General features: G+C 37.4%; 1 protein-coding gene across 7 annotated transcripts in view; it reads right to left on the bottom strand.

Annotated features, from left to right (window-relative positions):
- Positions 1-26042, bottom strand: part of BABAM2 (BRISC and BRCA1 A complex member 2) — a 170001-nt gene that overhangs the window by 134938 nt on the left and 9021 nt on the right. For all 7 annotated transcript variants that reach the window (XM_040551411.1, XM_040551412.1, XM_040551415.1 and 4 more), the window contains 2 exons: positions 15219-15295; positions 3558-3652 (listed from right to left, as the gene is read on the bottom strand). In XM_040551411.1, coding sequence (XP_040407345.1) covers positions 3558-3652; positions 15219-15295 — 172 coding nt within the window. The remainder of the gene's footprint in view (positions 1-3557; positions 3653-15218; positions 15296-26042) is intronic.

Below are 26042 nucleotides of genomic sequence, written 5' to 3'. Positions count from 1 at the left end.
TAGACGAGGGGAAACTATTTGCAATGCTAGCTACTGGGCTGAGAGCAGCAGTGGCCCATTTTCTGTAGTGCTGTGATGGCAACGCCCTCCTCCCACGTGAATGCAGCATACGTATTCCCACATACACTAGCCCGTAAGGACACATTTGGGCTTCAGGAAACGTTAATGTCCTCTTGCCTCCATCCCCACTAAGGCTAATGAAGCCTTTTCAATAGCAATGGGTGGGCAGAACCTTTCTGGGGTGACTAGCTGTAGACCTGATGTAGGATGCTAAAAAAACAAATCCTTAAACTAACTGCTAGCTTGCATCTACTACCCTGTCTCCTCTTTGCCAAACAGAATATACTTCAAAATCACTGGAAAAATGGGGTTAACATTTTGCATAAGCACTTCAGTTATTAACTGGCTCACATTAACAATCAACTAGGCTAACATAACAAACAATTCTTGTTACTCAAACTGGCGTCATTGTAATGAGCTCCAAATTAATCTCATCCGTACACAATCACTAATCTTGTTTTGTGCCAACTGAATTTTTAATCAGAACAGAGTGAATCATAGGTTGTTTTTAAAATACATTTCTAATACTTGTCATCCAAAATGAATAAACACTAGAGCAGGGAAGAACTTTTCTATTTACATTCTGAGAAGCTGATTTTATTTATGCATACTATACACGGAAGTATCAAGTGCATACTCTAGCTGAGGATATTTTTAATAAAAATGAAAAGTAAAAGTTTATTTTTAATAATGCCTCAAGTGTACATAGCATCACTAACCTAAATAATTTAGCTCTCACTGTAATTAAAACCATATGACAAACTAAAATAAAAGGAAGTCACCCCTCTAAAGTATAACACCGACCTCTACATCATTCTAGAAGATCAAAATACACAGAAACCATGCCCTCTGACCAGCTGAGTAACTACTTCTGGAAGGCACACAACGAAGCACAGATTTTGCAGTGCTGAACCGAGACTCAGCCTGAGATTCACAGTTATTTTAATATCTGTTGGAGATACAGAAGCAAAGCAGAGTTTCAGCAGGCATTTTGACTTCTGTAATTGTAATACCATTTCAACAGAAGAGTTGATTAGCTCTGCATATAGAGAAAAGAGCGCTCAATGTATTACCTCATTACTAGAGCAAAAACCCACCTATTTAGGTATTCTTTGAAAAAAACAATGCAAAGTCCTCACGTAGAGCATCTACTTTTCAAAACGCCATACTTCTGGAATCTTGGTTTAGCTGCCTAGCAGCTGCTTAACTGAACACGCACCTCTTATGGCATTTAGATGAAAATGTAACTTGAAGGTCTGCCTACGGGCATGGAAACCACACGAGGGACTGATGTGATCTGCAGTACAGCCATTCACATTTCGGTAGGGAAGTCTCCTGACAGCATCTATGAGAGCTGCACAAGCTTGAAGAATCTAGAGTACCTGGTTCTCATTTCAAGTTGAACATAAGGCCTGACTCAAGCCGTGGAACAACATGTGATGACTTCTGCTTGACAAACAAGACATTCAGGCAGACGAGAGCAGCGCAGGAAGGCCCCACGTCAGAATTCCCACACATCCCGCTGCATGTACTCTTTACTTAGAGAGTCCCTGGACTTGGTCCTCATTTAACACCATCTACGTGCTTTGTGAATTGTAGATTCTGTTTTGATTACCAGGAACTGGTGCATCAAAAGTACTTGTAGATTGCTCAAGATTACGAGCGCAGAATTACAATCAACGTGCTAATCTATTTTTACTTATAGTTAGTAGAAAGGTATGTTAACACATTAAAAAATTCTGCTAATATCTTCAAATTCGATTACAATCATCTTCATTAAACAGCTCTGAGATATGTGGGAAAAAGGAAGTCATTAAAATACCGAGCACAATAAATGGGTTACTGTTAATGCAACATTCTGGAGAAAACAAGTCTGCAAACCACGTTGAACATTAAAAGGCAAATGCAAAAGCTAAAGATACACCATAGCTGCAAAGTGGAGATAACTTGTTCTGGTAACATCAGGACAGACTGGAGCAGAATGACCAAGGACCTTATCAAAAAAGGTTACATTAACATAGTGAATACTATAGCAAGGCATAATGACCAAAGAAATGCTGTTGGGTTGCCAATTTCTTTTGTTTTGTTTTTAATTTCAATATAGGCTAGTAAATATCTTATTATGCATCAATGAGTAAGTGAGTCTTCAAGCTGCTTTCAAACAAAAAGGGTGAGAAGTTTGTTCTGTACTTAAGCAGAAGAAAAGCAATGCTCCCAAAAGACAGACTTAATGAGCAACATAAGAAAGAAAGAAAACTAAGGATGTTTTTATCCTTACGTGTCTGCCAATGGATCACTAGTACTAGTGGCTTCTCTTCACATGAGAAATACGGCACCATATCACACTTGGCAAGCTTCTCCATCTGAACAGTATTTCTGCAAGATGCCCCAAATTCTCTCTGAACATTTAGTATCTCTTTTGCTATTTGTTATCCTTTAAAAAGTGCTCCTCTTTCCTTAACAACAACTGGAGAAACTGCTGCTACTATGAATACTTCTCAGAAGTTTTAACTTTGTGAAACAATAAAATTGGAAAAGGGAAGAAGAGTAGGACTGGTAAATTCAAGGCTGTGAAAACAGTTCTAGAATTGTCATATGAAGTAAAACCTGTCCTAAAAATGAGCCTAATTAGACAGTTATTCAGCAGCACCAGGCTCCTTCCCAAAGGAGTTTGCAAGCGTCACAGGAAATGGATCAGGGGAGCAAAGAAATATGACATTCACCTTTTAAAAATAAGAGTAAAGAAAAAAACACCTTGTGTGTCAAAAACACCTCAAAACAAGCCTTTAGTAACAACTAGTAACTTCTGAGTGGGAGAAGCACTTTAGATGCATAACCAATGCTAGCTTCTTTAAACACGGCTTTACCAGTTTGGACTAGCAGTGAACAGTACATTTGAATAGTGAACAGTACATTCGGCTTCAGGCTGCGGTGTATTTTCTTCGATAGTAATATGATTGTGTAAAAATATTTTCTAATTAAGTTAGTTTTTGACCCTCCCACCTTTTTAAAGTGCATTTCTTTGTCTTTTTACCAAACCCATATGAGCGGATAGCTCTGTCTCTGCCCCAGTGCTTCCAACAACATACATACTGGTTTTACCATTCCTCACAGGAAAACAGAATTGACATTACTGTACTACATTATGCTACTTTTTGTGCAACTAAATGCTTTTAAAAGACACAATTGATGTTCAATCTTCTTTGCTAGAAGATCTTTTAAGATGGTCAGGTATTAAATAGATATATTTTAAAAGAAACTGAAGTTTTTGTAAATGTAATCATCTTGATTAAAATACTTTAAAATAAAAAACCACATTTATGCATTCAACTTTAAATCACATTAGAAGTCAACTTGTTTATATTCACATAACAATGAGATAAAAGTTTTTTTTTTATTTTTTTCTTTATTCTGCATTATTAGCAAATTCCTGTTGCTGAAGCTATTCTACATGTCTCTTTGCATGGTATAAAGTTCTCAAACAGTGAAGTACTTACATGCAAGGCAGAAGGATCTGGCAAAAATTCAGCATCTTCTCCAAAGATAAAATCCGGTGGCAGGTCAGGGTAGTGAGCATTGAAAATTATATCCCCTGAAAAGCAGTAAATGAAAACACTGTTTGCACCCTTATGTATGTGCTTATAAATAAAATATTGTATATCAAATTTTATATAAAATGTGTATCCCATAACGACATTTCAGGTACATATCCCTGCAATTTTTATAAAAAGATTACATGCAAGACAAGTATCAGATGTTTTGAGCGATGAAGTCAAATTCTTGAAGCACTGCTTCTTCCTCCTCTGCAAGCACTGTAACATGAAATACATTATTGCTTCATATCTCAAATGGTAATTCAAAGGACTATTGATCACAGCCTCAAAACACTGAGTTAAAAAACTTTTCTTAAAAGTACCATATTTAGATTTCTTTGTTTTGCATATTGAGTAAAACTCAGATGTAAACTACTGAGATTAGGATTTTCAAAATACTGGAGCTTTTAAATTTTAGTAGCACTAACTCCCTCTTTTTGTCTCCATCCCCAGCTTTGAGGAAGAAAAACAAGCAGTTCAACAGAGGTCATTCCGATTATCCAAATTCTGGCCAAGAAAAATGCAGTATTGTGCATGTAACTCGAGAGGCTAAAATTAACTAAAAATAATAAAAAAAAACTTCATCACAGCTTGGCACCGAGTTCTCATCTTGCTGGTGTCACAAGATATACAATTAACTATCGATGTGATAGTTCAAAAAAATTTGGTTGAATTATTTCACTAGTAAACATACTTCAGAGTTTAGATAGGTCAAGAAGAGGTCACTTTCATGTGAGCTTTAAAAAAATACCACCCACGATTCAAGAAAAGCTATATCTAGCATCACTTCTCTACCTCTGAATCACTCTTTCCTCTTTAAGAAGACACGAATGAAAAACTCTGAGCTTTTGCATAAAGCAGACCATTAAAAGGAGGAAGTCAATACCTACTATGTGGTAACTTGTTCAAAATCTATATAGCAAGGTAAAATCACTCGTTGTGGTAAGCCTTATAAATGATTCTGTTCAGAGTAATTACAGCCACTTTTTTTTTTTTTAACAAATATAAATACAGAAGTGGAGAAAAGCATTGAATTAACAAGTCTTACACAGCCACACTGCGTGCTCAGTAATGTCATCATCTTAAGACCGTCAATGTGACAGCTTTAACTGCCAATATTCTGTTAACATACAACTTGGCTCTAGCTGGAAGCGAGGATGCTATAAAGATTAATTTACAGAGGGTGAAGGCTCATGACCAAGAAGCCAACAGTCAGTCTGGGGTGCGTATGCTCCACTGCATCATTCCGAAACCACAAACTCACTGATCATGCGACTCAGTAGGGCATGGCATGGGTTTCTCCTGTCTGCACTCCCACCTGCCTTTCACAAACATCAGGAGCACAGGTGAGTACGGGATGCATGAAAGAGTAGAGGTCTGCCAGTTAAAATACCCTATACAGTCAACATAAAATCACTCGTATTTAAAATAAGAACAAAATAGACACCTAATCCTAGAGCAAACTACATAAACTTGTAACAGGAAATACACCTATATTGAGAGAAAATAATTACTACACTGCCTAAACTGTAAAACAGCAATGAAGAATTCAGAAATGTTACTGGTCACTAGACTGGATTTTCCTACAACACCATAACTCAATCCTTTCATTGTATTTACTACAACTGAAAGAATCATGTAGAGCTCCTTACAACCACCCCATTAGTTTCCATGTACAGAGCAGACAATTCTTGAGGCTGTGTGTTGAAGGAGACACAGCACCTTAATACATTCTCCTTAACCCTCACAGACAAATAGTTACAAGTAACCCAGAATACAGCACAAAGAAAAAGCCTGGCCTGTGACTTAGGTAGCCCAATGTCACTCTGAAGGAAAGGATTGTATGTGTGCTTTCAACACGATGTTCTTATGTGATGCTACGTAACTCATTTAACATAAACTTTTGGTATTCAGTTGCTAGCTGAATAGTTTTCGTTCTCTGGATGTTTCCTTTAAGAGAGTTGAGGGAACCAAGTGCACAAAGCTACGACTCAGCTCGCCAGGAGCTGCACTCCAAGTACATGAATATTACAAAAAGCTGCTTAGAATAAGAAAAGGACCAAAATAACTGCCTATTTTTATGTAATACCTCCATATTCGATTAGTGAAAAAGTATTAAAGAACCTTACATCATAAGGTGGCTCTGGGACTCTTCTCAGAGTACTGAGATTAGGCGCACACTGCACTCACCTCTGCAAGCTCCAAAGGAACAGGTGAACCGCAAGGAAGCTATGGCAGCAGGCACAATGTGAAGGTTCGAGCAGGTACAAACACTTCTTTCCGCCCTGTGCTCTCAGTTCTCCAGCAAAAAGAAGTGAAGAGAACTCATGCAAGCTTCCAGAACACCACCGCATCCAGTGCTCAGGTATGACAGTCACTTAAAGCTGGCGCTAACACTTTGATATGCTTGGTGGTGGATTTACACAATTTGGGGTTCAGGACAGCTGCACACTGCGGGCAGTGACTCCTGCTGTGGGAGCGGGTCCAACAGCTGGGGAGGGCACCCTCTGTGACCACGTGAGGTGTGATGCATGGCCACACCGAGAACCAGCACCGAGGTCAGGCTCATCACGGTTGTAACTGGCCAAACGTGTCTACTACCTCTCTCATATGCTCATAGCTGCTCTTGGCTACCTTCTTCTGTCACACCCCCTCTTCCACTGAGAATTAGTGGCATATCACCCCGTATCAGCTGAGGAGTGACTACCTCTGCAGATATTTTCCTTTAAAAATTTTGGTGACCTATTGACATCAAAGAACTATTCAGTATAAATCCTATATCTGAGTTTTGCTCTTGTTAAATAAATAAATAAAGAAAGAAAGAATTAACTCTGCATTTATCAGCTTGCCTGGCTAGGCTATCATGCATAAATAAAAAAATGCATTTTTATAGTCAAACAAAAGGTATTTAAGTAATCACAGTGGCCAACTCAAAAGTAAATATGATTTTACTTCACATAAACGTTCACACTAGTCTCCACAGTGAGACTCCAAAATGTAACGTGTTTAGTATTTTGAATCACCATCTCCCGGTTTGTCCTGGCCTACTAGAAACATTTCTAAACAACTACTTTATTTAATAGTGACATGATATTACCTGTGGCTTACCATCTTCTAATAAAATTGTGCTGGGGTAAGAACGTAGCATTTTCAACCAATAAAGCCACTTGCAAAATGATTGTCCTCAGAGTTTGAGAATGGCTACCATTTTGATTTTTGAAACTATAAATACCAAAAATCAAAATAGCCCTGCGTTCTCTCCCCATCTTGTCTAAACAAAACAAATACCCCTTTCCTTGCATCTCCAGCTCTTGAGAACATACTTCCTCTGAAGTTTCAACTCTATTTGCTGTTATTCCCTTGACAGAAGGCAAATGTGTAGCATTTCAGGACATCAGTGACCACGTCCATTCCAGTTTAAGAACAACGCAGACAAAACCTTCACACTCAGACCAGTTATCTCAGTTTTATAGATACACTAGCCAATGATTACTTCAATGAAATTATATTTCCAATTAAATAGTACTACAGAATTTAAAATTAATTCAATAAAGTTAAAGCCATGAAGTTAAAGATAAATTAGAAGAAAAAGAGTGTTTTATACATCTTTTTGCTTCTCACTATCCAAAATCCACTTCTCACTATCCCCTATTCTTCATATTCTCTCCTCAGGCAAATAGCATTAAATTTTGAAATATTTTACTTCACAGGATTTCAAAGGAAAAGTTAATGTGCTCCCAACAGACAAAAAGATAGAAATATTAATACTTAAATCTATCATTTTCTTTTAACACACACGGAGTTCTTTTCTCATCTGTTCAGCCAAAATACATGTCTAACAAAGGGGTTAGAAACTCAGAAGTTTCTTAGATGCATATAGTTGCTTTCCACTGGCCTATCCTATATGTAGTTTTTCCTCTCCTGATAACTTCACCTTTTCTTTTTTCTTTTTTTTTTTTTTTTAAACCGTGCTGTAAATTTAGTAGTACAGAAAGATATCATACTGCTAGTACCACAGCATTTACATCTCTGTTTACCTAAAGAAGGCAAAAATTAGGAAGCAACATACCAGTTACTGACCTAGAAATCCACAGACTTTACTTTTGAAGGGAAATCTACATCCTTCAGAAATTCCTGGTGTCAGAAAAAGCTAAGTCAGCTCTAAATATGTAGAACGAATGCATCTCCACTGCAGCCTGGAATAAGATCAATTTGGATATAATTTGTATGTTGGATATCAATCCTTTTGGTTTTTAAAAAATGAAAAAAATCCAAGTGTAATTCGGTCACAAAATGCATTCACAGGGAATGATGCTGAAGCAAGAGACCAATCCTACGTGGAGACTCAGTTTTGGGAAAATAAAGAAACTGTCCTTGTTGAATATTAAGAAGACTGTAAGTAGAATGACATTATTCATGTATTCAGAATGCTAATCTATCTCCTTCAGTGGCCACACAGATTCTGCATAGAAACACTGATCCATCCCTTCTACAAACAAATTCTTACGTAAAGCAGCCCTTGGCAATTGTCTGTACAGGTAGAAAAGGAATCAGTTACTCACTATGATCTGTGACCAAGACAGTCAGCAGTATGAAAAGATTTGAATGAACCACTGGAGACCTGCTGACTCGTCACTGGATTTTACCCTAAAGGTTTTTGTTCTACAGGCTTTAAGTCAAATATAGTAATACACTACCACCCATAAAACCAATTATTAATTTTTTGACAGAAAGACAAATAGCTCCTGAAATAACAATTCAACCTTAGTAAACACAGAACTACTACTGGAAGAAGAAATAGGAACAACCCTATTTTTGCTGTGGTGTTGCTGCTGCCAAGCCATTCACTGTCAAGTAGAGTAAGATGATTATACCTCAGAAGCTCCTCTGAAAATGATCTGTTGAATAAGGAGTTCGGCCCACATGGGAGGGCAGCTACCCTCAAATGGCATCTGGGAATACTGTGGGACTCCTGATCATCTGGCCATAAAATACAACCCTACTACAGTAAACAACGCATACCTTAAATTTCTTACCGTTTTTCTTTTTTTAAGCAAAAAGTCAGAACTATTCCGGAAGCTTAGAGACATCTGATAGCAAGGAACTGTAATGCTCTTAAGCTTAATTTCTTACTTTTTATGTGAATCAACATACCAGCTGAAGAAGGGCACAGGAATCAGAATTAAAGTCTCAACAGCATTTCTTAAAAGAAAAACAATTTTAAAAAAGTTTTTGTATATAAAAAAACACCTTTCTTCTCTGTACTGCTATTCCACCACATGCAAAGCTGCCAAGGAGCCTGGGTCAGCTGTCTAACCGTGTTGCTTAGGGCCATTTGAGATGCCTTAGGGCATCTGAGACATCTATGGCAGATGTAACGTGTTTTTTTAATGAGATCAGTGCCCTGTGGGTCAGCAGCTGAAAAGGCCAGGCAAGATACTCTCAGGCACCTCAGACAGCATTAGATGCCTCTAGTTAGGCAACTGAATCAAGTCCCACTTCTTCAATCAAGACATTGTAAGAAAAAAGATACAGGAAGGACTTGGGGGATGGTTATTTGGTTCTTAGGGGGGTGGTGGGTGGCAAAGGGTTGTGGCTATTTTTATTTCTTTAACTTCAACTGACAAATACAGCTATAAGGAGGGGGAAAAAAAGTTCAAGCCAGTGTACAGACAGAGACATAGTGCTCTGTCATAAAGGGCTGAAGGTGGGCAAATCTGCAAAAATGAAGTAAATGAGCTGGATCCCAGGCTGAACAAGAAAGCAGCTTGTTCTACAAACAATCTGAGCTACTCGCATTTAGGTAGCTGGGCAACTGCCTTCCCAAAAACGTTAGTACTAGAAGTGACGAGGACAAAAGAGAGCAACAGATAATACAAGAAGAGATTAGACACTGGTAGAAATTAGAGACAGACATCACGGGAGTTGTCGGTAGAAATTAAAGACAGGCAACACTGGAGTTGTTGGTAGAAATTAAAGACAGGCAACATCGGAGTTGTAACAGACACCAGGTAGCTGAAAAAAGGGAAAGTGAAAATGAAGGACAAAAACACCTTGAAGCAAACAGACTGCAGAATCATCAGTAACTGGAGCCCAAACAGGAGCAGAAAAGAGAAGAGAGCAAAGGAGAAAGGCACTACAAATATGGGGGCCTAGCCTAAGCCTTAAGCCTCCCTAATTCCACACTTGTAGGTATATAATGTAAGGTCATTTCTTTTGATGAAGAAATATACTATTTAAGACTTTTACCTGCAAAAAAAAAAGTTCTGCCCATTACGTGCTAAAGGGAAGTCCAAAACACAAGGAGAAGTGTCAATAAGAGTAATAGTGCTAGACATGAAAGTGATTATTTAAAAGCAGAAAGTATTTTAAGCTTTGTAGTCTAAGAGGAAATAAATATAAAAAAAGACTAGATTATCTCTTGATGTTTCCCATTAGTAACATTCATCTCACATTCATTAGCAGGTTCCCAAAGAAAGAATATTCATTACCCTTACCACATAAATTAAGACTCAACATTTCTTTAGAAAACACATTGCCAGGGAGAATCTTTGGTACCTCGGATGACCCAACAAAAAGACACTTACCATGCAAATAATGATATCACCTAAGTATAATCTAAGTATTTTGTAAGTATAAAAAAAGTCCTTCCTGTAAGAGCCTCAACTAAACCACAACCTCAGCTAGTGACCTAATGCTGCACAGAAGGCTGACATACACACTGCAGCAACCTGGTTATGCAAATCTTAACTCTTAAGATTACTTGCAAAATCATTTTTCCAATTGTTTGCTGGAACAATAAACAAGTGTTTAGCAAATAAAATTAGCAAAGCAGCTTTTAGAAGGGCAACAAGGTCAGGTACTCCTCTATATTTTTCATTTTCTGTTCTTCTTATTACTTCCTTAAAGCAGAAAGCCACAGGAAGACTAGATAAACTTACTGAGGTACTGCCATCATAGGAAGAAAACCAACTGAAATTCTACAAAGTGTACTATGGGGAATATTTTAGACCAGCTAGTGAGGCAGCAAGACAGTGACTTCTCATTCTAAGGATTATTACTAACATCCGTAAGAAGCTAAGAAAAAGAAATCAGGAGCAAAAAAGAAGAAACAAGAAAAGAAAAAGAAAAGCTAAGCTTCAAATGAGACAAAAGAAACATTCTTCAGGATGAAGGAAACCTAACAAAGTGGTAGCAGCAGAACCCTGAGCTGCAGTCTACTCACAAGAACAATGAAAATCAGACAGAAGACGAAAATACTATAGTTCAAGAGGCCACAGAAAACAGTAGCATCACAAGGGCAACACATTGTTTAATCACCGTTAAATTCCAGATGACAGCACTCAAGGACAGAGAGAGAGGAAGGCATCAGTGCCTGAAAAAGAAAATGTAAGGAACACAAGGGGGGGGGTGGGAGGGGGGAAAGGGTCAGGTTCTCTTAGCAGCAAGAAGCAGCAAAATCTTGAGTGCAAAATGAAAACCAAAAGCAATTCCAGGGTTCATTGGAACAAAATTGCAGTGACCAAGCAACTAATTCTTAATGATGCATTTTAATTACAAATATTATTCAATAAGACTATGAGAGCTTATAATCCAGCAGAAATTCTCAGGATAAGCAATGACATCTGCCTTGATTTTTCAGCAAGGAAGACCGCTATGTCTAAGAAGTACAGAACACTTCACCTCAAAATATGCAAATACTTCTCCAGAAATAATACCAAACTTTACTCAGCAGATATTCAGTTTGCAATAAAGGACATACTGGGATACACCACTTACTCTAAGTTTTGTCCCTGGAACACAGATTCAACCTTACTACACCTTACACTCATTATAGAGTATCATGGACACTTAGTCTTCTTAGAATTTAAACTCTTACTAAGAACTTTAAAAAATAATCAGATATAAAGAAAAGCAATGAGTTTAATGCAGCAGCACTGAGTCCTGGATGGCTTCATTAAAATACTAACATTGCTGTCTGAAATCTACCAAGAAGCAGCTCAATTTTTCAACCATCCTGGCCATAAAAACACAAAATTTACACTCAATTTTCTTCAGTAAGGTATCTCTGAAAACATAATTTGAAATTTTTTGAAGTATGATGGAAGACTAATTTAATAACCTAATTTATCTCCAACACTGACATAACATTTTCTCAAGCATAAAACTGTGGATAACCCCAAGCTCTTATTCCTCACTGGAGTTAAGTAACTGGTAATAACATTCCAGAAACTCAGAATAAATGCAAAAGTGAAGTGAACATGATATCTGAAAAAAATGTCTATTTAGTTAACTGGTGCTCTATCTCAGAGTCAGGAGTTCAACTCAATTACCCTCATGAGTCCCTTCCAACTCAGGATATTTTAGGATTCTATGGCTCTCAAGAAATTACATTAATTGCCAGCAAGGCACCCTAAGTCACTGGATATTTGATGTTACTAAAGCTCAAAAAAAACAATTATTTTGTACTACAGGTAGTCAGCCACTGCATTGCCTGCACGTAGACTTTCTCCTTTTTCAAAAAAAACAGTGAACTGCCTGGTCCTTTGGAAAACAGGCCTGTGACTATGCAATTATACTTCCCTAAAGTAGCGTACCAACAGTTTTCAACATGCTGGGATTAATACTTGGGTACTTGTACAGTGGCAGCGGTTATGATTGATGATATGCAAAGATCTGATCTGTTGCAAAGAGGATGCAAGAGAAACCACAAAGGAACTACACATTTCAGCCTGCATTTGGTACCACATAATGAAGGCCATACACTGAAGCTTCCGAACATTTTCAGCCAATCTTTTTATTCTAGCAGATTTCGCAACTTTCCTTTGCAGAAATATTCTGCCCTTAAAAGATAACGTATCTAGCAACAGCCTACAACAAAGTATCTACAAATCTTTGGTTACGTACCATGGCAGTCTTCCCCTACCATCACTAGAGATCTGAACACATAATTCTTAAAGCTTTCTTGAAACTGCTGGCATCACTTTACTCCACATGCTATGAGACTGAACGACACACAGCATTTTCAAACATGTAAGGCTGAAATGAGGAGAATCATTATCCATTGAATTCATTGCTACTATTAGGTATCTGTGAAAGAGAGACACTTGTTTATGCCTCTTTCTACATTCAGTTGGCCATGATGTTGAAATATGTAGCATGATAAAATTGTGCCTTTAATTTTTTTGGGAAGGTGAAGACCACTAGCATGTTGTTTTATTTAATTACTTATGTGATGTTCAAAATACAAGAACTGTGAGAAAAGAGGATTTCTAAATACTGAAGTTTAATGTACAGTCCATAATCATATTTCCAAATACTGTAACTGCAATACAGTCATTAGGTGTATTGGTATCATCTGTATCCTTGCCTGTGTGCATTTTAATCTACTAATTCTCTCTTAGGAATTAAGAACAATTCTAGCCACTACTTAAAAGCAAGTAGAGACTTGAAGCTCTCAGAATATAATAACAGGTCCCTGTAAAATGATAAATTAGAGGGTTACTACAGTCTCATAGAAAATGCAGTAGCATTCTCTATAGCAACGTCATGCAATAAAGCTTCTTCACTGCATCTTGATTGTAGCCATGAAACAAGTCTCAAGTAGAATCAACTACACATTGTAGTACACACCAAGATTGAACAGATTCAGTCTGCTATTCAAATTATTTGTAAGTTTAAAATAGGGACAAAAATTCCACTTGCTACAGTAGTAGCTTCAAATAATATGGCCTTTACTTACTGAAATAGGGTCATCCCCCATGTTTCATACCCCCACCCCCTTTTTTTTTGTAATAATTGCTAGCTAGGGCTTAATATGCCATTTTTCTCTTTTGGAAAAGAATTAGATCTCTTGAGCCATAACTTTGTACTTTTAGAATAGAAAAAATATTCATAGTAGACTGATAAAGGAACCTAGCTCATCTATCTCACAAACACATGCACAAATTTCCAGACCAACTTCTGAGAAGAACAACTTTACTTATAGGTGCCAATTGGAAGCTTTAACGTACTTGTAACGATAAGAAGTTTAACTGCATCGATTTCCATTCATAAAGCAGAAGGGTTTCTTGTGTACTATGTAATGAGAAGAAAAACCACTACAGAAGGAATACAACACTCTTAATATTTAAAATGTCTTAGAGAGACATAGCATGTGTATGATGCAGTCTAAATGGATTTTATCAAAGCAGTAAGAGTTTTAAATGTTTAATAATTCTGTTTACATTAAGTACTTACTCCTCCAGATAGCAGCTTTTCACAGAATTGCAGGATACTTGAGGGTGGCAGACACCTCTGGAGGCTATATAGTTCAATCCCCTCTGCTCAGACATAGATCTACTACAGCAGGTTGGTAAGGGTCACATCCAGTTGAGTTGCAGGTACCTCCAAGGACGGAGACATACAACCTACACAAGCTCTCAGCTCCACTTCTGCTGTTGGACCACACCGACAAGTAAGTTTTTCCCTAATATTCGGATGGGACCTTCTGTATTTCAGTTTGTGACCATTTCCTCTGGTCCTTTCAGTGGCCACCACTGAGAAGAGTCTGGTTCTGCTTTCCTTATTTCCTCCTCCCCACCCCACCCCCCCAATCAGGTATTTATACCCATTGATAATATCTGCCCTAAGCCTTTTCTTCTGGAGACAAAGCAGCTCCAGCTTTCTTGGACTCTCCTGGTACAACAGACACAGCAGTCCCTCTATCATCTTCATGGTCTTTTGCTGGACTCACTCCAATATGCCCATGTCTTTCTGATACTGAAGAGACCAAAACTGGACACAGTACTCCAGATGTGGTTTCACCAGTGCTGTCCTAAATCTAAAGATACCAAGCTTCACATTTTTCTTTATCAGAAATTCTTCATCCTCTCTCATATTTCAGTTGTTAGACACACACAGCACAACTTTACCATTTTCCATATGCAGATTATCAACAACTCGGGTGTTTAGAATATAATTTTCTATCTTCTAAAACAACAAAAACCCCAAAACACATAAAGCAAATATTATTCTAATCATTTGAACCAAAACACAGACTAATTGAAGATTGAGCAAATAATCCAGCACAAGCAGGACCTCCAAGAGTAAGGCAGATTTAAACACAACACTAAATCAAAACAGTGAGTGACATCTCTCTAATCTGGTAAAACATAGCTGTTACTATTTAGAGATACCTAATAAAACACCAGACTGTCTTTTGCTGTATCTTACTAGAGAATTCTTCTTATAAGAGAAAGAAAGAAACAACACCAAACATTTACGAGTGAGACTAAAAATGGTCATCATATTGTCTTAGTCATAACATTTATTAGAAAAATTGGGGAGGAGCTTGTGACTTCTGACTTTCGGGATTCATGTTTTCAACTTTGTCACTATATTAAGGAAGGCAGTAAACTTATCTTAAAAAGGTATTCTTACAGTTGATTTTTTTTTAAAGCTTCATCTCTAAGAAAACAAAATGTATTTCAAAACTCATAAAATTGGTTACAGACACGGTAAAACTCGACAGAAGACATTGCTGAAAGAACGTCCAAGATGCAATTACAGTAGTTTTAAACTTACATTTGAGTGTTTCTCCAGCATAAGGGATATGCAGCTTAAACCGATCACAGCTAGGTCCAGGAGTCAAGGATGTACAGCTAAAATGAAGATAAGAAAAAAATGTTTTAAGCTGTTACAGATGGCAGCGGATGCTAACGTTACTCTGCAGCAAACAAACGACTGACAAAGTAACGATTTTGTGAAGACTAAAAATACTCATCTTTACGATTTGGGGAAAAAGAAAAGGTAGGAAGGATGCAGAAGGCCCATTCACTCCTGAACAGCAGTTCTCGCAACATCATGAGAAAATTTAGGATCTGTGCCAACAGTTCTCTTTCCCATTTTAACACAAAACATACACATAAAAATGCCCTGTTTTGAGGATGTTATTAGAATATCCACTAAGCAAAGCCATCAAAGTTCTCTATGATATATATATATATGTATACCATTTTGCAGATGACAATTCTTTACATATACCATAATAACATGGTTGCATGCTCCATATCCTGCCATCCCGACACCTGAGATTAATCTTAATTTTAACACATCAACAATTCAGTCATTTTTACCTATTTTAACCTTTAGTTTCTCCCTTCTGCAAAGTCTCAGAGGAAGCCTCCAGGTAAGCAAGTTGCAGAATCTGGTTGGCTCTGACAACCAGGCACAGAGGTTTGTGATCTGTGACCAGCTGACAACTCCTGCGCACCTGAATACTGCAATGACAGTTGGGTCCCACGGTGATGTGCGAGCATTCTACCAGCAGAAGAGCGACTGAAACTGTTTAGGGTCTAGGCTAGAGATGACTATTTCATACCTTATAAGTCATATACCAAAACCAAAAATCTCAGCTATACTGAGAAAAACGATGACATGAATTGTTTCACTGGCAGGAATGGCAATGGTCCCTGGAGCTCTCACCACTGGAGGCCACTGGGCACAGGGCTGGTTCCCGTAGCGTAACTGCTGGAAGCCCTTAGCCGTCCATTGCTTTCCATACCCAGGCATCCTGATTATCCAGAAGTCTTCTTGCCAGTCTAATAACATTGAGAATTGTTTGTAGCCCCAGCACAAGAGCTACACTTGTTGCAAGCCACATAAAGCTCACAATGAAAGAGAGGCTGACTAGACAAAATAAACAGTGAAAAGAAGTTAGACAAAGGTAAAATAACTTCCCTAAGCTCAAGTATCAGATCACTGGCAGAGCTGTAATACAAACCACTGACAACACCATGAAACAAACAATGTGTTTACTGGGCCACACACACAGCCAAAGCAAAAAGAAATGAGTATGCCAGAAAGCACAGAAAAAAATCAGATCCTACACTGCAGACACAACACAGTAACTCCTGCAGCTGTACCTGCCTTACTGCAGAAGCAACAGGAGGACAAACAAGGTATTGCTCATTTGCACTAATACACTCGACGTGCCATTTCCATCAGACACTGCCGGTACAGTCTCTTCTCTCTTTCAGCTTCCAAGCTAGGGAAACTACATACAGTGCCTTCAGATTGTTTGTATTCAGTAAGCTACACTGACAATTTAATCAAATTTGTGCCCTCACATAGCTTCATCAAAGAGGAAGCCATAGAACTACAGATAATTAAATTCACTTACGTTTCCATAAAAATAGACAGAAAACCAGCAATTCACTTGTGTGCACCTAGAATCTATCATAGGTACAATTCACAGCCTGGATTGGTTCAGCAAGAATACACTGTGCTATTTCAGTATCACAGACATGAGATAACTGTCCTTGCAAAGGGAAGCAACAGATGTCCTATCTTCACCCTAGGAAGGTTTTTGCAATGTCTTGTGAGAGCACTGTGCAGAACAATCTACAGAAACATGATTCAGATACAACTACTATCAGATGTGTACAGAGCTTACTGAAAGGCAAGTTTCACGAGAGATTAGTTCTCATTTTGCTTCATGCAAAGCGCACTGAGGGGGGGGGGTTCTTCTGGCAGAATACTATTCAGAATGTCATTGAAAAGCTCTGACAATGGAAAAGAGATGTTTTTTAAACCTGCAAATGATGCCAATGTGAAAGGGAACGCAGCACGCTGGATGCAGGACCAGAGCTGAAAAATATTTTGATTTAATGCGTTACACTAATACTTTTTGAATTACATCTAAACATGGCTTAGCCAGAACAAAAAGTATCATTGCCCTCACTGGGAGTAAAATTAGCTTCTGTTTAAGAACATGCAAGATTGGAGACCCAACACAATAGAAGTAAGGGAACAACATTTCTTCAAAGATGCATTTTATTAGTAGGTGAGAGCAGCAATAAAGGAATGCCCACTGTTCGAGTGTTTTAATGGCTGTGGATGAATTTAACAGCATAAGTATGAGAGTTATTATCTACTTTCAAGTCATTCCTAAGGCTCACATCACATAAGGCCAATTCTAGGAAGCATACAAAAAAAATCATTTACAAGTTCCAAACTGTATCTGCAACAGTTAATATTTAATGGCAGCTTTTTTCAAAGTATCACAGGTCACATTTATTTTTTCCAAAGTAACATTATTATATATAACTAGCTTTTCAACAGAAAAAAAATCGGATCCTACGATACCCTACAATCTTTCAGCACAATGGGCCATTTGGAAATACTTAAGGAAAGTACAATATTCTTTAACATTAAAATAAAATAAAGCTTGATTTAATGGTAAATGTCCCTAAAAGGAATACTAAGTATTTTTCCTAGATTTTTCCTAGATTATTATAATCCACTAGAGATGTTTTAAATTTTACAGGTCTAGAAGTGATGAAAAATGACAGTATGCAGGTGTTTTTTATTATTATTATTATTTATTTTTATTTGCTGTTAGTGGTGATGTCTTTTTTGTTTTGTTTTGTTTTTTTGACAAATTACACTCTTGGATTAGGCTGCAAAAGAGACTTCAAAAACTGCAATAGTCTGAGCAACCAAGCATAAAATCTTACATGAGTCCATTTGGAAAGAGGCAGCTACTTTTTAGTATAAACAGTAAAAGAACAAAACTCTTCAGGCAAATCACAATTTTGGTACAACTAGCAGCCTGTCTGTGCCATATTTTTACCGAAAGTCAGAAATAATGCTGTGGACATGGGCATCTCCTCTTGCCTTATTTTCCTTAATGCACAGAACCTCACACAATTACCTGACCCAGAAGCTCGGCCTCTATCCTCTCCAAAATGTAATATTTCACTTTTGATGATCATTTTACTTAGTATGGCCCCCACAAAAGTGACACTGAAGAAGAATGATACGATAAGGTCTTTTAAAGATTTTTTTGTTGTCCCATCTTCACAGGAAATTGATAGAACAACAATATCTGGTGTTGAAAATGAATTTCAGAAGCTGACTTCATCTCATGATGAATAGACATGCTACCTATTCATGGAAAACATTACATTGATTTGCATACCTTCATCGAAGTACTTAATGTTTTACACAGGAAAGCCTTGACGCAGAGCAGTAATTAATGTTCTGATGCTCAGAGCAGTGATATGAATGTCTTCTTCCCAGAGTATTTCAAAAGCATCTAGAAAGGCAGTTCTAGCTGAGCTTAACAACAAGGTTCTCTTACACCAATATAACACTAATTGACTATTTATAATGTCTGTTTTGTTAAATATAAAAAAAGGTTATTCCCTGTCTTTCTGGGCTACTTTAATGTTTTACAAGACTGAAGCCACAATAAGGAAGACTCTGATATCCCCAGATTTCAGTAAGACACTCCTATCAACTAGTCATCTACAATCATCACCTGAAAGCATTCCCAAGTTGAGCAGTTTTATAGTACCTGGGCCCTAGTAAAAGCTTATCCAAAAATAAGTTCTATACCACATCACAACTAAACAAAAGCTCAACTACTTACCACCTTAATCCTTAAAGTCTGGAGATGACTGGTTATTCTATCAAAAAAAAAATTAAAAAACACTTCTTTATATCCTTAAATATTATATTCCAGTCCGAAGCTCACTTTTAAAATCAATCCTAAAACTCTGCTGCTTAGAATCATGTAATCCACAGCAAACGTTCAGAATCATCAACAGAAGTACAACAGCGCTATCAAAGAAACACAATCTTTTTTTTTAAACTGGTGATAAAAGTGTATGAGTCAATATTCATGCCAGATTTATTTGATGACTATCAAACTTCTTGATTAGAAAGGTATGTGATGTGTTTAGTGATTCAAGTCTTTGTTTTCCAATCATACAGAAGCTTTTATGCCACTACCACCTGAATATAAATCATCAATGAATTTCACTGTGCAACAGCAAAGAAAATTAGACTAAGAATCTGAGCCACTATGACTTCAGGAACTTGATATTGAGGCTGCCTAACCTGAATAGCCAGAGACGCAAAATCTCCTTTAATCTCACTATGCTTAGGGTGTTACAGCTGCTGTCCCTGAGGATCAGTATTTGTTTAGATAAAGGACAACATTCATTGTTCACTGGGCTATTGATTTAAAAGCCATATTTTAGTGGCAAACACTGCTAAAACACACACAAATAATGAGCAACATGACAAAGGAAGTTGTGACCACTGGCTGTACTCCTAACCATTCCCAGCTCCAACATACCTAACATAAGTTTCAAATAGCTCCTGTATATGCCATAGAAAGACAAAAGACACTGTTAGGGGAAAAGGAGGTCAAGTCCCTTCCATAATGCAAGAGGCTGAAGAAAATGAGCTTTGTGTCAGCAACAAGGAGACACAACTCAGCCAGGGGTTCAGAGGCTGAAGTTTTTTGTCAGTAAGAGTCAAACATAGCTCAGAGGCAAAGACAGGCAAACCCCACTCCTTGTTACTAACAAGACCCTTTCTGGCTGCGGTTATCAAGAAGCAACCACCTTCAGTAGCCAGCCAGTAGCCCGAGCAGAAAACCCAGCACCCTGGCACACAAGCTAGCTGCCACGGATAGAAATTTTCTGAGCAATGAAGTGTGAGTGTCCCTGACAACAGGTGAACTGCCATGGTTTATAATAGCAGCAAAGGAACTCTGGAGCTCGACCATGTGTGTCCCCCTAGTAAAGGCAGAAAGAAGAAAGTGTTGGTTGTTTTCGTATTCCTTTTTTTTTCCATAGGCAGCAAAGTCAGAAGTCCACCAAAAGCTCATATTCCAGCATTTGCCAAGAAAAAATAAATAAATCAATGTTAAGCTTCTGTGGAACAGCCTTCGTAGAAGCCTTTAGATTCTTTCTTCCCATCTCTGTAGATGGGGATCTGCTCCAGTGTTCCTTCCTTGAAGACACAATATTTCATCCCATTTAATTAAGAATTAATTGCAACAGATGGGTAAGTCATCTACAGAACCATTAAGAATAATTACAAGTGGGAAGGAGAGTGAAAGGAAGGCCAGCAGCAGGTGACAGTTTTAGTTTTATTTTTTAAAGGTATTGGAAAACAGAAAATTGGTGGAAATCACAATTTAGAAAGCTGACTTGAATGGTAAAAACCTCTATCGTAGTCCAACTCCCTATCACACACAGGGCACAAACCTTTACAGAGTCCTGCAGACACACAAGAGTAGCACCGAGCAGCTGCTGCTGAAAAAGAACAGATCTAACAAAAATTCTATCAATTGGGCAAAATTTGAAATGGGAGAGATATTCTAATCAACTAACGCTCATCTTCAGTTCCCCTTTTTTATACAGGCATACATATTATATAACATGTTAGAAAGGGACTTCCATTTAAACGATAAAACTGTACACCACCGCTTCTGAGAAATATAAAGACCCAGCCACATTTAGAGTGATTGCTACTTACATGTATACTTTCTTTAAAATATGGAAATCACAAACCTGAATCAACTTTTTAGGAGTTAGAGACACTGTTTTCGTAAGACTCATTTGTACCCTAGCTGGTTTGCTCAAACGTAGTATAAAAATTAAGCTACACAAGAGGTCTACTCTTGGTATTGCAAAATAGATGATGATGTTGATTTTCAGTCCTGTTAGCATGGGTGATACTCCGTAATTGCAATAGCATTTCAATTCATAGTTGGGAAACTCCAACGTGTCACCAGATACGCCAAACATATTCCCAACAAGACCTTCACCTGCTGTAAGTGCTGATTTTCCTATATATACATATTCATGTTTTCTTGTATGCATTGAATCTTAATTGGGACCTTTAGAAAAGAGTGGGATACTAGGCAGAACATATAGCCTAGGAAAACCACCCCTCACCTTCCCACTGCACCCATGGGCATATTCACACTTTTATAAAGAGTAAAGTTCAAAGAACTATTTAAAATTAATTCAGCTGCCAGCAACCTGTTTTCACTAAAAACACTACACAAAGGCATCTAATGACTACTGTCATTAATAAAACAAATTATAGCAGCTGTATCTTAGCAGTAGATGTAGATTTGCTTAATGTGAATGGGGTCTTTGCCAAAACAGATGTTGCAGGCAGGGAAAGCTTTGGGCCTGTTTCTAGAACTTCAAAACTTTCACATCTGCCACGATCTTGCAGTAGCTGCCTCGCAGTCTCCCAAAGTACGGCTGCCTCTGCCAGAAGCAGACATTCAGCCTACCCTCTACAGGGAAACTGCAAAGGGGGGAGATGAGCAAGCGCACCTATATACATTTTGAAATCATCTCAGAGAACTTCGACATTAAATGAAAGCATGCACAAAGCCCAAGACTGTGATTTGGTTAGTACCACAAATTCCTGTTCATTTTGCCTAGGAAGGCTGCTTTTAGAACATTTTTTCCAGTCACAGTACAGGTTGGAAATGGCCACCACAAAAAAGAATAAGGAAGACCGAGTTGCTAACCAGCACCAAATCTAATATACTTGCAAGTCTACTTGCAAGAAAAGCTCTGAAGAGCAAACTATCTCAAAAGTCTGCATACGTAAAATCCCTAAAGTTTAGGGTTGGAGCTTTCTATTGTTGGGAGCCAATTATGATACAAATTGAGAAAAATAATTAACAAGCGACAAAGGAAAGCCACCAACAAAACATGCTTTAGAAACATCTATTACAATCAAACTCATTATTTTTGTAAGCAGGATCTTTTCTTTTATACTCTGGTAATTGACTGCAACTCCCCTTAAAAACTACACACAGTGCACATACTCCCCAAAAGAACGGTAAAAACCAGAAAATGGAAAATGTAACGAACAAGCAACTGAAAAACTAACAGGAACTAGTCAATTGCAATGGGATAAAGCTTGTAATACATACTCCTGTGGAGTAATGTTTTGGTTAGTAAACTAGCAAATTCACAGCATCATAAACTACCCTTCTGTTAAAAGTTCAGGCAAAGAAAAGGAACTACTTTATTGTACTTTAATACCAGCTGTATCCCAAATTCTTGGAATTCATAAGCAAAGTTTTAGAGAAGAGCATGAAAGAAGATGCACCCTTTGGATTTACTTTATCTTCTTTCCCTCCTGTCAAACTCAAACTCTTGTTTCGTATTTCCACAAGTACCATTTGATTATGTGTTATTTTTTAATGAATTAGAACTTAATCATCTTTCATGCTCTACTGCTCAGTAATGTGAATTCAGTTTCTGAAGAAAGAAAAAAAAATCATACAAGGTACGTTTTCACTTTCATATTACTCAAACAAAACAATTCTTTGCCAAGTATGAAATTACAGTCTACCACCTGGAGTTTCATATCTTTTCAGTGTTCACAGAAAGCATATTCGTACAGCAAGTCTCAAAAGCCAAGCTATTATAAACCTAAGTTTTATTAAGTCAATTAGTATTGCTCCCAATACTGCCTGTAGTAGCCATAAATGACTTAAGAAAAAAGAATCTGGGTCTTTATTTCACATCGCAGAACTGTTTAGTTTACTGGAAAATGTAATGAATAAGCATTAGGAAAAAACACAAGGACTAAGAGCATAGTCCATATATATTTATTTCCTCCTTTAACTAACCAAACATTACTAGGAGGGGTCCAGTGATCCTATATTCTTTCTTTTCACGTTGTCTTTCAAAGTTCAAATCCAACTGCATATTGTCACAGCTCCCTGGTCACAGATCTCTAATTATGTCATTTGCGGATTTTATAAACTCTGAGAAGAAAGAAATTAGGTTAATGCAGCAACCAAGAATTCAGTTCTTTGGATATGAAAGTTAGGCTAAGCAAGGATCACCACATTTTGAAATTCATAACTCCATAGCTTTCAGCTGCATATACATTCAATGGGGCAACTTTAAAGTGCATCTAGAGGACCTAATATTAATATGAAATATTACAGAACTGAAGACACAGCTGAAAGCCTGTTTTCTGTTGAACAAAGAAATGACCATCCACAACAGAGCAACAAGTACTCTGTCACATTTTTGGTTTAAAAAAATAATAAAATATTGCAGGGATGCATAGGAACATACTTCTTTCTTTTTAGGGAAATATACCTTTTTTTTTTTTTCCCATCTGCTCCATAATAGAATTTTGCAATATCCTTTAGTTAGTTAAATTTCATTGGGATTCTTTTATTTTACAATAATAAGAACACCCAATCCTAGTGGTCTAATCTTCTTTTTTCACTCCTATACCACATATTAGGAAGATGAAAATCTGTGAAGTATACTTCCAAGTGAACTCATATCAATTCCCTTCCCTCAGGAAAGACAAAATAGATATAATTCCTGTTTATCATTTTTTCTTTTCTATGGATTACTGCAGAAATTGACCTTTATCTCAAGACTGAAATCAGTACCTTCAATAAACATATCAATTTCAAGAGCAAAAGAACCTCTTTTCACTTATATTAATAACTCTAAGCATTCTTTTCGGATGTTTACTTCCAGTTGGATGATAATCGCTTCAAGGTATGTCTACACTGTGCAATGCAACGTCAAGTAAATGCCCAAGCTGCATATCTCAAGCAGCAGTGTAAAATATCTTAGGCATAACGCTGCATTGGTGTGGTTATTCAATTCCCAGCTGAACTTGCGATATTGTACCAACTTGCAAATCCAGCGCTGGACAGTTACCTGAACTGTCAGAGAAGTTCACTTCTCCATAAGTCAGGAAAAAAAGCACCATGAGTGATGCTTCCAGAGATCCCAAGGCATTCATAAAGCTGCATTTAAAACGGCAACAATAGGGAGATGCCAACCAAACTGCCAGCAAGAAACTCCTATAACAATGAAACTCTCCTTTGAAGAATTTTATTCAGTCTTACATAATGATCAATATATTGTATGAAAAGGCCTATACAGTATTTGATTTCCCACACTGTTAGAGAATGGTTGCGTAGTTAGACAATAGCATACGGATTCTGTTTTCAAAAATTAGTGGTTTGCTTCATTGCTACTGACTCACAGAAATAGCTTACAGGACCATTCCCGTTAATTTCTGCTTGCTGTGATATAAATGTGGCAGAATCAGATCTTAAACGCTGTTGCATACTGGTGCGTTGAGTCTCTGATGATCTCCTATGCTTTTAAAGCACCTAAACTTATCAGAAAATGAGAGCAACAAACAGACTAAGCCCAAAAAGTCATAACCTTCAGCTTCATTACAAATGTACATTAGACTTTTAATGTTATGCCATGTATGTTTATATGCACATGAGAGCGTCAGGCATACATGAAGTGTAACTGGATACATAAGGCTGGAAGAATTTACCAACCAGCTATCCAGGAACATATTCTTCTCTACTCAGCAGAAGAAAAAAAAAATTAAAGCCAGTTGTTCTTAGCTTCTGATCAAATGTACCATACAAGCAAGATCCATGCTACACTAGAGATCTGTCCAGCTTAGATGGAGCATTACTTTTTAATGCATGTGATAGAAGGGTTTGGAAGATAGAGAAGTTGGATCAGGTACTCAACTGTTGTTGTTTTGATACTTAGGAAGTTCTCCTAATAGTTAACTTCACAACAAAGAAAAGTTTTTTCTTCCACTGTGATGCACAAAGCAGAGAATTAAGACAGGTATCTGCTATAACAGCAGGAAGATCTGGACAGATTTACAGCATATTAACAAAACCCCTGGCTTTCAAAAAGTGTTCCATGAGTTACCAAGGTACAGATAGCCATGACATACATTTAAATAAATTGCTAAGGTACTTCTTTCCAAATATATTTGGCACACACATTAGTATTAGAACACATCAAGCTCTCTTTAAACAAATTATAAAAGAAACAGTTGGCATCCGTACCAAAGAGTTTCTTCTCTTTCTTACCGAAGCACAAAACTGGTAGAAGCTATATGCAGTTTCTGCTAGGTCAGACAAGAGGAAGTCACTCGTTGTCCTAGCCTAATAATACCAGCAAAGACATACTGTGCAGAATTTAAACTGAACAAATCTGAACAAAACTGAAAAAAATGTCTCAAATAAGTCCAAGCTGCACAATTAAATAATACTATCTTTACTTTTTAAAATCATGTATTTACTCATAACACAGAAAACTGACAAGCACTTCTTTTATTTCCTCTGAACAACTTCCAAGCACCTTGTTTAAAATTGGTGTTAAAAATGCTAATATTTTTGGAGAGTATTTGCAAAACCATTAGAAAATTTATATGAAACACTGAAAATTTAATTAAGACATTTACTTTTTGTTCTTTCAACATTCAGATACAAATGCAGAAGAGAGCGGTCCTGTAAACAGTACATCTTTTTGGCCCAGCACAGAAAAATTCCCAACCCTCTTGCATTGTCCCATCAGAACAATAGAACAGGCTTCAGCCTGCTCAATTTCACTTGAAAAACAAAGCTGATAGTAGTACAAACTACCAGTAATCAGATTCCTTGTAGTGAACAAATACACTCGTTATCAGAAGCTGTGATGAAACAACCTACTCCGTAGAAAAGGTAAATTTGACTTATCCAATATAACAGTAAAGAACATAGAGACCATACCT

The sequence above is a fragment of the Cygnus olor genome, chromosome 3, assembly GCF_009769625.2.
Source record: "Cygnus olor isolate bCygOlo1 chromosome 3, bCygOlo1.pri.v2, whole genome shotgun sequence".
Taxonomy (NCBI): Eukaryota; Metazoa; Chordata; class Aves; order Anseriformes; family Anatidae; genus Cygnus; species Cygnus olor.
Note: the sequence above shows the minus strand (reverse complement) of the source record. Positions and strands in the feature narration are given on the sequence as shown.